Source organism: Borostomias antarcticus, assembly GCF_949987555.1.
Source record: "Borostomias antarcticus genome assembly, chromosome: 3".
Classification (NCBI taxonomy): Eukaryota; Metazoa; Chordata; class Actinopteri; order Stomiiformes; family Stomiidae; genus Borostomias; species Borostomias antarcticus.
The window spans coordinates 9,493,318-9,505,288 of NC_140236.1; the positions used below are offsets into that span (position 1 = coordinate 9,493,318).

The 11,971-nt window shown below is 44.3% G+C and overlaps 2 protein-coding genes across 2 annotated transcripts in view; one reads left to right on the forward strand and one right to left on the reverse strand.

Annotated features, from left to right (window-relative positions):
* Positions 1 to 1,081: 1,081 nt before the first annotated feature.
* Positions 1,082 to 6,497, reverse strand: LOC311307186 (extracellular matrix protein 2; the record flags this gene model as incomplete). The annotated part of the gene is made up of 10 exons (XM_084435986.1): positions 1,082 to 1,265; positions 1,795 to 2,121; positions 2,957 to 3,096; positions 3,210 to 3,367; positions 3,611 to 3,746; positions 4,549 to 4,664; positions 4,987 to 5,557; positions 5,757 to 5,899; positions 6,038 to 6,154; positions 6,350 to 6,497. The coding sequence occupies 10 exons, from the start codon at positions 6,495 to 6,497 to the stop codon at positions 1,082 to 1,084; spliced, it is 2,040 nt and encodes a 679-aa protein (XP_084292112.1).
* A 2,652-nt stretch (positions 6,498 to 9,149) lies between these two features.
* tnnc1b (troponin C type 1b (slow)) overlaps positions 9,150 to 11,971 on the forward strand; it is a gene marked incomplete at both ends in the record, with an annotated part of 2,905 nt that continues 83 nt past the window's right edge. The window contains 5 exons of the mRNA XM_084461615.1: positions 9,150 to 9,173; positions 10,843 to 10,873; positions 11,032 to 11,178; positions 11,491 to 11,605; positions 11,764 to 11,900. Coding sequence (XP_084317741.1) covers positions 9,150 to 9,173; positions 10,843 to 10,873; positions 11,032 to 11,178; positions 11,491 to 11,605; positions 11,764 to 11,900 — 454 coding nt within the window. The remainder of the gene's footprint in view (positions 9,174 to 10,842; positions 10,874 to 11,031; positions 11,179 to 11,490; positions 11,606 to 11,763; positions 11,901 to 11,971) is intronic.

The following is an 11,971-nucleotide window of genomic DNA, read 5'->3' on the forward strand; positions in this document are numbered from 1 at the left end:
CATTATCTACACATATCATTATGGTTATTTATAAAAACAACATTCAAAATAAATAGCCAACATAATGAAAAATATTTCAGTTAATATTCCATCAAACCATGAACAAATGTATGCAGTATGTGGGCTTTTATGCCCTCTTTTATATCATTCTACAGTATTACATACTGTACATATCCAGTAGTCAGAAATAAATCTACAAGTCATCCTATGTGTACTATGAAGGTAAATGAAAAAGAAATGCACTCACCGTTTCAGCTGTAAACAAACAAGAGCCCCTCCAATGTCGTTAATGAACAAGATCAAAGATTACTCTTCACAAATGTATGTAAGCAATAGCTATTTCACTCATGTCATTCCATGGGAGGATGCTAACTGTGTGAGCCCATCTGCCTGCAGAGTCACAGCTCTGCAAAGTGGCTGTTACACACCGCCAACGTAGTTACAGTAGGCTACCCAGTGAAAAGAAGACATGTATTTTAAGCCATGACCAAAGGTTTGTCCAGTCAGTCCCCCTTTCATTTATGTCATGTGTGTATGCGCATGTGTGACAGAGAGAGGGAGAGAGGGAGGGAGGGAGAGAGAGAGAGATGTTCCTGATCATGGTTTTTCAAAAGGTTCAGCAAGATTTGCTGCCTTTATTTCATAGAGTAAAAAAAAATTTGTTTATTTTTTCAGTACAGTATTTTTCTTTATACAATTCCTTTAAAAAGTTGATGAGACACTTATAGTTCAGAGTGTGTGTTTCTCTTACATATCGGTGATACATTTTTTTTAAAACATTATTACACAGGCACGTTATCATAAAGCAAAAAGAACATCACAAGCAAGCCGTAACAGTGAATCACTCAAACAAATCCAGGCTCCAGGACAAACACATACATCTGGATCATCCTCATTCAAACCCACAGACTAGTGAGACATTAGCACTTCACGGCGATTCTAAATCAGTCGGGAGAGCGAGAGCGAGAGGAATCAAACTCAGAGGAAATGTTGTCGTCTGACTGAGTGAAAGAAGTGACACTGGAGAAAACGTCTGTTTGAGGGGGTCAGCGGGGTGAAGGGTGGGGTCGATGGTACGGTACTAGTACTCATGGTCCTCCTCGTGACTCTGGGGTCGTAGCACAACGCTTTGGTAGCTCTTGATACAGGAGAAGGCCGTGGGCGGGATGAGACGCCTGTCGATCAGGTTGTACTCCAGGTGAACAGAGACCAGCGGCGAGTCTTCTCTGGCGTGCGTGTCACACAGGGCGTTGAGCGGAACGTAGCTTTGGGGAAGAGGGACAGACAGAAAAAGACAGACAGGTAGTAGAGAGGCTTACGGTTAGACAGACTAACAGATGACAGAACCTCAGTTACAGTATACAGTCTTATTGAGGATGGATATCATTTGGAACACTGTGCTCATTTACAACTTTGAACAGTCAGTCCAGAACTCTGAGGCAGGCCTCCACTTCTCTGAGGTTCTACACAAGACAGTCATAACAGACAGAGACTGTTGCTCACACATCACAAAGGACCTCTGGTCTGACGCCTGACAGCGATAACTACCGAGAAAGAGACAGAAATCACATGTTGAGAATCAAGGTAGCAATTTCTGATTTGGTCGTGCCTAACAATGGTTACTGTAGGTGGCTATCTTGGAGTCCGGCGTGGACGAAACCACATGGAGAAGCAGAGGCAGACTTTGTGTCATTGGTTTAAGAAAGTCAATTTACAGGACGTGATCATCAACACGCAACATGACACAAGGCAAGAAAACTTGTCAAGTTGACTCCACTCCAGGGAGCGACTGACCTGATCAGGTTGTGATTGAGACGGAGGAGCTGCAGGTTCTTGAGCCTGAGCAGACCGCGCGGGATGGACCGCAGCTGGTTACGGTCCAGCAGCAGCTCCGCCAGGGAGTTGTGGAGGCCCAGGAAGGACACGTCGTCGATCCCGTCATCGCGCAGCCTGTTGTTGGACAAGTGGAGCAGGTCCAGACCCGGCTGCATGTGGCCGAACACGTACCCGGGGATCCGCTCGATCTGGTTGTGGTGCAGCGTCAGCAGGCGCAGACCCACGGGTAGGAAGGAAGGAACGTGCACCAGCTTGTTGTGGGAAAGGTCCAGTGATTCCAGCTTCCTGGAAGGAGATTGATTAATTATAGATCTCGCAGTGTACCGATATGGGCATAAGAAAAATGATGAGTCTTATGTGAGCATTATAACTTCAATAACCAAACCCTTGGAGAAATATCAATATTTCTTTAGCCATGAAATGGCTTCATTCTGAAAATGGGTGACTGATGTCAGGAGGACTGTGGAGTCCCTCTTTTATTCCCAGATCAAAACTAGAATAACACATTCAGAGGTTCGTCTGTGATGTCCACATATATAATCAAAGTGGAGGTTTAAAAGCTCATTTCCTTGCCACTAAGATCCTGCAGTTGAAGTCAGACGGGCTGCAGCTCCTCCCTTTGAGGTGGCCTCTCGTCGGAGCCAGTCATGAAGCTGGCCTGCGTCCACTCTCTGGTCGGCCACATCAGCACGCCTCAATATAACAATGTTCTTCTTTTCAAGCTCTCTCTCTCCCCCTTGTTATTCTTTGCTCCTTTCTTCGGAGATGCAATTAACTGTGCGCTCACTGTGCTGTAAACGTTTTATTTTCCTCTCCCTGCCGCCGTGACAGCGTCAGAGGATCACATGAACGAAGCGTGCTGGACAGAACGTATACTTAAACCACTGCTTTGGAATGTGCTGCATGCATACATTGTATACAATATATATTGTATATACTATAGTATATATACTGTACTGTATATAGTACTGTATGTATGTGTCAAGTAAGGGAGTTAAACACATAACAAAACTGGCCTCAGGGTGGCAGTCAAGTATTGCAATTGCAAACAAAGAATATAATTTGCATATGGAGGGCTTTTCTGTGCAAAAATCGGAAGGGTGTCTTTGTGGGGACTTACAGCAAGTGAATCCAGGCTTTTGGGGATATGCGGTCTTCACGGATGCGGTTGTGGCTGAGGTCCAACACCCTGAGGTTGACCGTCTTGTTGAGGAGGCCTGCATGCACCTCCTCTATTCTATTATCAGAAATATGGAGTTCCTGGAAACACAAGTCACATTACCGCACTTCGTAAAAATCTCAACCAATAATGCTTCAAGCTCATCTCAGGTCACATAGTCCTGATCCCTATCCAAGCCCCGCTAAACACTGACCTGCAGGGACACTGGGAGGCCAGAGGGGATACCGCGGAACTTGTTGTCCTCCAGTCGAAGGTAGGCAAGTTTCCTCAGAGGTCGAAAGGTCAAAGGTGACACGTTCCCGTCGTGGAAATGGTTGTCTTCAAGCTCCAACGTCAGTAATTTGGACAAACCTGAAGTAAGACATAATTTACTATCTATCCCAACACAACAATATCAAAATGACACAGATCAAATATTGTGTTAAATATTGTGATTAAATACTATGTTATAGTTAGGCCTAGTGCTTACTCAGAAAGGAGTACACAAAACTGGCTATACAGCTCTGTGTAAGTCCTCTCTCTCTCTCTCTCTCTATTTAGTACTTCAATACATACTGCCAGACAAAGGGCTCTCTTGTTAAAGAGTCTAATCACCTTTAAAGCTGCTTGGTGTGAGGCCACTGAGTTTGTTGTCATTAATCTTCAACTCCACCAGAGATGAGGGGAGAAAGGCAGGGATTTTGGTCAGGTTGTTGCCATCCAAAATCAGTCTTCTCAGCTTGGTCAGACCCTGAAACATGCCAAAAACCCACCAATCTTGATCATTAGAGTTCTACTGGTTACTGGTTATTTTTTCCTTGTGTCCTTGCAAAAAAAGCCACAAAGTTACCATGCACTTGCAGGGAACAGAGACACCCAAATTAATATTATTAAATATATTTTAGCTGTGCACTTTCCCCCTAGAATTGATTGGGTAGAAATGTAAATACAGCAATTTATTCCTGCTCAATTACCTTTGTGATGAATACTATATATTTTCCGTATATTGCTTAAGTTTAGCTTTGTCCCCCAATAATCATTGTCACTAAGCGTGCTACGCAGTGAGGGGTTTTGCAAGTGGGATTTTGAATCGACAACGTACAACATAATATCAGCAAAGTGTTCAACAAACACGATTGCTTGCTTTATATGATAACAGGCAAATGCCAGGCTGGATGTCGTTTTTCACTGCGGATTGTCTATTGACTGATAATATCCTCATAGTCATTGCAACGACTAAGTGAGATTCACTCCAATGGCGCCAGATTGAACCTGTGGTCCTATCCGGTGGGAGACCACAGACAGCCGAACAGACAATGCATAGTCTTGTTGAAAGCATGAACTGTAAGCTCTATGTGAAATGCCTGTTTGTTTTTTGATTACTGCAACATTCTCCAATACGTGGTATGATAGCTCTGCTTATCAAAACAGCATGAGAATGGTCAACAGAGCAGTGCAGTAACATGAGGTTGCTATGTGAAGGTGTAGGTGTGGGTCTGGCAGAGTAGTGGAGGTCCGGCTGGATCCAGAGCCAAGCCCTCTCTCACACTGACCTGGAACAGCTCTGGACTGAAAGAGGAGTCGTCCAGCTTGTTCTTACTCAGATCCAGCCACTCGAGGTTGGGCAGACCAGCCAGTGCTCGTGGTGGGATCTTACTAATTCTGTTATCTAAAAAAAAACACAAAAAAAAGTTTAAATGTTGTACGTCACCTCCTGTTGTCACTCAATCATATAAGGCCGAATTACCTGTTTCGGTTATGTTCATGCTGTTTCACTGTTTACAAACAGCACAAACACACGTCTTACTGATGAATTATATGATACACGTCTCTGTGCCTATAATTACCACACCTGTGTTAATTGATTACATTGCCATTATACACGCTGAGGAAGGGCACTGCCCAAAATGTCTGTGTGGTACATAAAGCAAATGAACAAAATGTCCTTTTCAAACATGGTATGATACATATCATTTTCTCTATCTGATCACCTGCAAGGTAGAGGGTCCTCACCCCCGGATCACGGAGGATGGGGATGTGGGGCATGCCGGTGCTACCGCAGGCGATCAGCGACTCAGACAGCAGGCATCCAGCAGGCAGGGACTCCATGAAGCTAGGCCTCTGGGGCCTCTGGGGGAATGTGACCACCGGTCGTCCAGGCGCTCTGGGCACCGGCCTCTGGGTGACGGTCAGCACGGCGCGGCCAGTCGCCGTGGTGAGCGATCTGCCTATTTTAGACGCCAACGCCGGCGGACGTAGAGTAGCTCTCGGAGTAGTAGGTCTTAGGGTGGCTCTCACTGCAGGTTGCACTGGGATTCTCCCAACAAAGTCATCATCATCATAGTCATCATCATCCGGGTAATCGCGGTCATCGTCATCATCATCATCATCCTCGACTGAGGTCGGAAGGTAAGGAAGGCTGTATCTGGCTATCTTCAGGTCAGGCATGGGTCCTGGTCTTCTGGTCACAGGAAGCTCGCCTCTCCTGACTTCTGGCTTCACCGACACTTCCTGTTTCCTCTTCTTCATGGGAACCGGTTTCAAAGCAACTGCAGGCGCCACCTGGACAACAAATTAGACAGCCACTCAGTTGTGACTTCCGAGTCTCCCTCCCCCAACCCCATACCTCAATATACCTAAAGAAAGTGGTTGGGCAGTCAGTTCAAACAAATGACTATTTTTAGTATTCATACAGTAAATACTATTATGCATTTACAGTTTTCACTAGAGACAAAGTAATGTCCCCCTTCTTTTGTTTCACTTCTTGAACTCCTCGGACAGCCAGCGGTTTGGTACTCCCCCCTCCTCTTGGGAGAATCTTCCTCTTGTCTGTGATATCCTTCTTCTCCTCTGCCGGCGAGATTCTCTTGGGTTTCGGAGCCCCCGACCGTTGGCTATTTGAACCTGAGGGAGAAAGAACACTTTTCTGTAGAAAATAGCTTCATGTGTGGCTGATAATGGGTCATGTGTAGTTGTCGAGGTAAGTGAAGTGAACGAAAAATGTAATTGATTGTGGGGTTGTTTCAACAGCTGTTAGCCTACCAGCGCACGGGACCGGGTGACAGCTGATGGTTCCCCTCTGGCACTGACACACAGAGCAGGGTTCAGGCGACCACATAGCCCCATCAAACAGAGCTATTCCACTCACCCTGCACTGACCTGCGTGCAGATACACACACACACATTGATTTTTCAGCACAATTACACTCATGTAGCACAAAAGTGTCATTTACATTTTTATTCTAAGGACTGTGGATCAGCAAACATTTATGCGTTACTTTATCCAAATAAATCTACTGAATGCTTTTTTTTTTTCTCATGACTTTCCTTAACCAATCAGATGGTAAAACTTACCAGGGAGGAGAGAGCCATCATGTTCAGGTGCATCACTTGCTAGCCGGATTTTGGAGCCCGAATGCTTCTCATCTCTCCTGCTGGCTCTCCCATCAATGAATGATGCCGCTGCACATACACACAGACATAGTATCCCTAGCCTGGCCATGGTCAGCTCATCTGTATCCCCCGCTCAGCCTGTGGAGAGAGAGCGCGCCTTTCAAATGATACTGAGGAATCTGGATTCCTGAAGGACCTTTATATACATGCTCTCCCTCAGAAAGACTTTGACCACACACAAAAAAACCAAAGGTGAGAGGATCGAGGAGGACGGAGTTGAGAGAGGAAGCAGGGGAGTTGGGTAAAAAAAGAAAACATTTTGGGGGACAAAGACCCTCTTTCATTCGTCTTTTAGCAACCACCTACCTCTCCTCTGCCCCACCCTCTCCTCTGGTGCCCCCAGATCCTGGTTCCAAACAAACAAACCAACAGAGGAGTTTCAGTCAGAGAGCGCTTATCGCAGGTCAAATAATTATGGTGACGTCAACCCACTGAGTCCTCTCTGATGGCCCCAAGTAGACAGACATGTATCTGCTCTCTATTGGCTACATGCCAGCAGTGGTGCACAGCCTGTTTGGGAGGAAGGAAGTTTGACATATTGCAGAGGGGCAAACTCTCCAACAGGAGTCCAGCTTGAATGAAAGGCTGCTTTGTGCCCCCTCCCCAGCCAGCAAGACAGGGAGTCACAGAGACCACACTCCTGAGAAATTCTTGTGGAGAATTTCTTTCCTTTGCGACCCTGCTTGACCACAGGATTTTGCCCATGCACGGTACTGTCATCACTAGCCAGCCTCGTCTCTGTTCACACACATCATGTAATTACAATAAAATACTTTGTAAATGGATGACTCAAGACTCAGGTTCTGTTCTGATATGTTCCCTATCAGGACAGAATTTGTCTTCAACAAAAATTATTTTGTTTCCCTGGGAAAGGAACGGACATTGATATAACGCTTACTGATTTCTGAATCTGCTCTGTCACAGTTTAATTCAGGCATCAATACCCTGCTTTTACTTCTTATTTTCGATTCAAAAACCTCATAGAAAAACATTCTACATACAAAAACATTCTACTTATTTCCACTGTCCACATCCTGTTTGCTAATAATTTAAAAACAAACTCAAACCCAAACCCCTAATAGCAAACACTCCTACACCATCCTGCTTTTAGAGCAGACATGCCCGTAAAACATTATCAAAACATTGTCAAAACATGAAGCTAAACAGATCCCGTCTGGGATTCAAATTAGTCATCTGAATATACCATACACACCCGATTAACCAAGACCATTCTGACTATACACTGTGCCAATATTCTTAGAAATGGAGCACATAAAAGTGTGTATTCTCTTACTCAAGACCTGGTAGACTTGACATGGCAGAAGTTGCAGGAAATAGCCATTTGATCATCTTGGCACCATTGTGTTTACAGTGTGTTCTCAATATAACCACATAAGGTGTTCTTCCATCTTCATTATGGCCTTGAATTTAACCTCATCATGTGACCAGACCAGTAAAAACTCTCAATCATGAAACAAACCTCTACCTTAGTAGATAACCTGAGTTTGCTTTGCAAAGTCTGTGGTCACAAATCACAATCACATTATTGTACCTGAATATTTTAGGTATATAGGAAGAGATTAACCCTTGACCTGTGGCCCACGGTACAGCTGCTAGACAATGGCAGGTGCTGCTGCCTGTCTCTCCAGAACTGCCTCAAGAGGAACAATTTATCACCATATCGTAGCCCCCCCCCCCCCCCCCCCCCACACACACATCTCTCTCTCTCTCTCTCTCTCTCTTTCTCTCTCTCTAACAGCTGAGATGTTGGTGCAGGCAAGCTATTTCCAGTCAAGGACACAAAGCACATAGAATAGCTTTATCTGTGTATCTATTGTCATAATGACTGGCCATGACTATTACTCCACAATCCACTTTCTCTGCCTTCCTCTTTGTGGATGACTGAATCCAAGTTTTTGTTTACATGTGTTGCACACGTGTGTAACTTACAAAGAAACCTCCATTACTATGGTTATCGAAATCGCTTCAAAATGACAGTGGGAAGAGCTTAAGGGCTCAAATGAAATGAATGCTTGAGAATGGATCAAACTCCCAGAGACATCAGAGTTGACTTCAGTGTTCTATTTGGATCATGTAAATGCAGATTGTCAAAGCACTCAACTTACAGTAGGCCCTGCTCGTTCCTCTGAACACCATCATGCTAAATATCTGCTGTCTGGTAAAGAGCCATAGATAAATATGTGAAGAACAAAAATAAACGGTCCACCGATGGGACCTTTTAGAGGCCAATGCACCTACAACAATATGATTTCTATTTACTGAGGGAACTGGAGTCAATGAGTTGACTGACTTAAGGCTCTCAAGTAAACTCTTGCTCCTATCAGGACACCCATTCACTCTAGAGAATCTAGCTCAGACGCAATGTCACCAATTTAGGCGCTGAGGCCTATGCTCTCCTATTGTTGGACCATCTCTCTTTTTTCTCTATTTATAGCACTCTCTCTCTCTGTCTCTCTCTTTCTCTCTGTCTTTCTCTCTCTGTCTCTCTCTCTTTCTTGTGATGAGAACATTGGAGTGACGTAGGTGGTGTGAGGGTCAGAGTTTTTTTTATAACAGAACACTCCTCCAACAATAAAGGCTGGGACAGGTGTTGCTTCTAGCCTTTGTCCTGTGTCTAAAGTGTTAGCGGGAGCATCAGTGTGTGTGTGTGTGTGTGTACCGGTAACAGAGGCCAGCAGCCATGGATGATGTATACAAAGCAGCGGTGAGTATGGTCATGCCGGGGGTAAATGCAATGGGAAAAAAATGTATTGCTAAGATGCTAAGATGTTTCTCTGTGCACCATTAGGTAGGCTATCTGATATGAACAATGATGCATTAGTCGTATTAGATTATCATTCATGTTAATAATGCTGTATTAGATTAGTTACCATCTGAGACACTGTGGGGTTTTTGAGATCATCTCAAGGTTTTCTGGTTCACGGATACCTGTTCATGTAAGCTGAGGTGCACTATGGGTAAAAGAGTAGAAAACCAGATATACTGTGTGAAATCTCCTGCCGTGTTTCGAGGGGGGAACTGTTGGCTCAGGCTGGGGATGGGTGTATGTGGAAGAGATGGAGAAGACCAACAGGGAGGTGTGAAAATAACAACCCATTATTACTCAAGTGTTAACTTTAACACTGTTCACACAATGGCTACCCTCGGGCTCACATTGTATCTCCAGGACATACAAACTCTGGACTCTGGCCAGAGGTGAACACAGGTTCATGGACCTGTGGGAAACCATCTTTAGTGGTGAATCTGAATTAGATGGACATGTGTGATGTAAGAACCTCTAAGCCGCTTCCAAGAACTAGAGGAGGAGAGAAACGTTTAGTCAGTCAAGATAACAAAAAGAGCAACGTTAAATCCAAATTTCAGTAGCACTGTGACATCTTGACAAGCAAAGCGTCTGCAAATAGATTCTGATTGGTAGTCACATATAGACAGGTTCCCTCATTGGTCAAAAATAAATGCAGAAATATTGAGTGTGTTGAGGCCAAACTAAACATGGTCATACTCTGGGAAAGCAGCTCATGTGCAAGTGTCATTCAACACCATCTTTTTATAGAGGAGAGTATCGTGTGAGGCAAGCAGGGTTTTTCCCAAGGTCCATTGTTTCCCCTGAGACAATATTACATTGTCTAGAGCAATATTGTTACTAGCAGTCAGTGTAAAAAAAAACTGTCAAGAGATGATTAGCCCTATGGACTAAAGATAACTCCACACTCCACAAACTTCACACAAATGCACCAAGGTTACATTTGACATAGGTCACTCTGCATACATGATGCAGATTCACGATTATGACAGTAGTTTGATTTAGTCGACTCGATTTAGTCGATTCTAATGAGCACACGAGCACCAAGCACATTGTCATGTCTTTGGGGCTCAGTGCTATCCTCCCTGAGCTGTCAGCTGACGTTCGCTGAGGTTATATGACATTTCTGGCATTTCTGTGCCTGACAACAATAGAACAAAGGACAGTTAGGAGGAGGAAGAGGGGGGACAGCTGTCGGCTCAAACAAATGTCCCTCAATGGATTCTCTGCCAGACCCCCCCCCACCCCTCCTTGCCACACGACAAGAATAGTAGGTGAAGAAAGCAATGTGACATTTCAGTCAGACTGCACCAGGGCTACGATGCAACAAGCTCTGGACTGAGTTCAAGGAGAGGGACGCGAGAGCTGCTGGGGTGCTAGTGGAAAGTGTTAAGCGCCAAGGGGCTGGCTGGCTGACCAATGTGAAGAGAGACCTTCAGTATTGGCACTATAATTCATCTGAGATTGCTGCATTTGTCCAAATAGGTTTGCTAGATGAAAAGGTGCAGAGTAATTAATTAAAAAGTAATAATATTTAACTGATTATAAGTTTTCCCTCTGCTCCACACAGGTTGAGAACTTAACAGAAGAGCAGAAAAATGGTGAGGATAGTGTTTTTATAGCCATTATGTTTCTTTAATTTAGCATTGCATATTCCCAAACACTGAAAGTAATTTGACACAAAGGATCACTACTGTGTGGTGAATAAGGCCATGTTAATATCGCTGTTTCTCACCACTTCTGAGTTTGTCACCCACAGAGTTCAAGGCGGCGTTTGACATCTTCATCCAGGATGCAGAGGATGGCTGCATCAGCACTAAAGAGCTGGGGAAGGTGATGAGGATGCTGGGGCAGAACCCCACCCCTGAAGAGCTGCAGGAGATGATCGATGAGGTGGACGAGGACGGTGTGTACCTGTGGATCACATATCCTATCAACACGATGCCTAAAATGAACAAACATTATCTAACAGTACCTAATGAACAAACATCACCTAACATTACCTAATAAACATTTCCTAACATAAACAAACATAAGTCCAGCAGTATCAGAACAACACAATAGGACCTGGGTCTTCTCCTGGTCAGGTCACTCAAACAGGACAAAAAGAGAGATTTCTTCACCTAAATGAACATGCGTGTCACATGGCAAAAGACTTGAAGTTATCAAATGATAAAGGTACTGCAGAAACTATATGTGTGTGTGTGTGTGTTTACAGGGAGTGGGACAGTAGACTTTGATGAATTCCTAGTGATGATGGTGCGCTGCATGAAGGAGGAGAGCAAGGGGAAATCGGAGGAAGAGTTGGCCGAGCTGTTCCGCATGTTTGACAAGTAAATATCACTGCAAACCCCATTTTCCTAAATCCATTTCTCTCATTTTGCTTTTTTGAGACAAGAACGATTAAAAAGGAAAGTCGTAAAAGGAAAGTCGTAAACAGTTGTGATTTCAGTTCAAGGGAGTTTACGGGAGTGTGAACTCTTGTTCTCAGGAATGGAGATGGCTATATTGACCTTGATGAGCTGAAAGCCATGTTAGAGTCGACTGGTGAGGCCATCACAGAGGACGATATTGAGGAGCTGATGAAGGATGGAGACAAAAACAATGACGGCAAAATCGACTATGATGGTAAGAAAAGAGATTAACAGTTTAAATAGAATATTACAATATTATAGTCACATGTACTGTAGCACAGACAA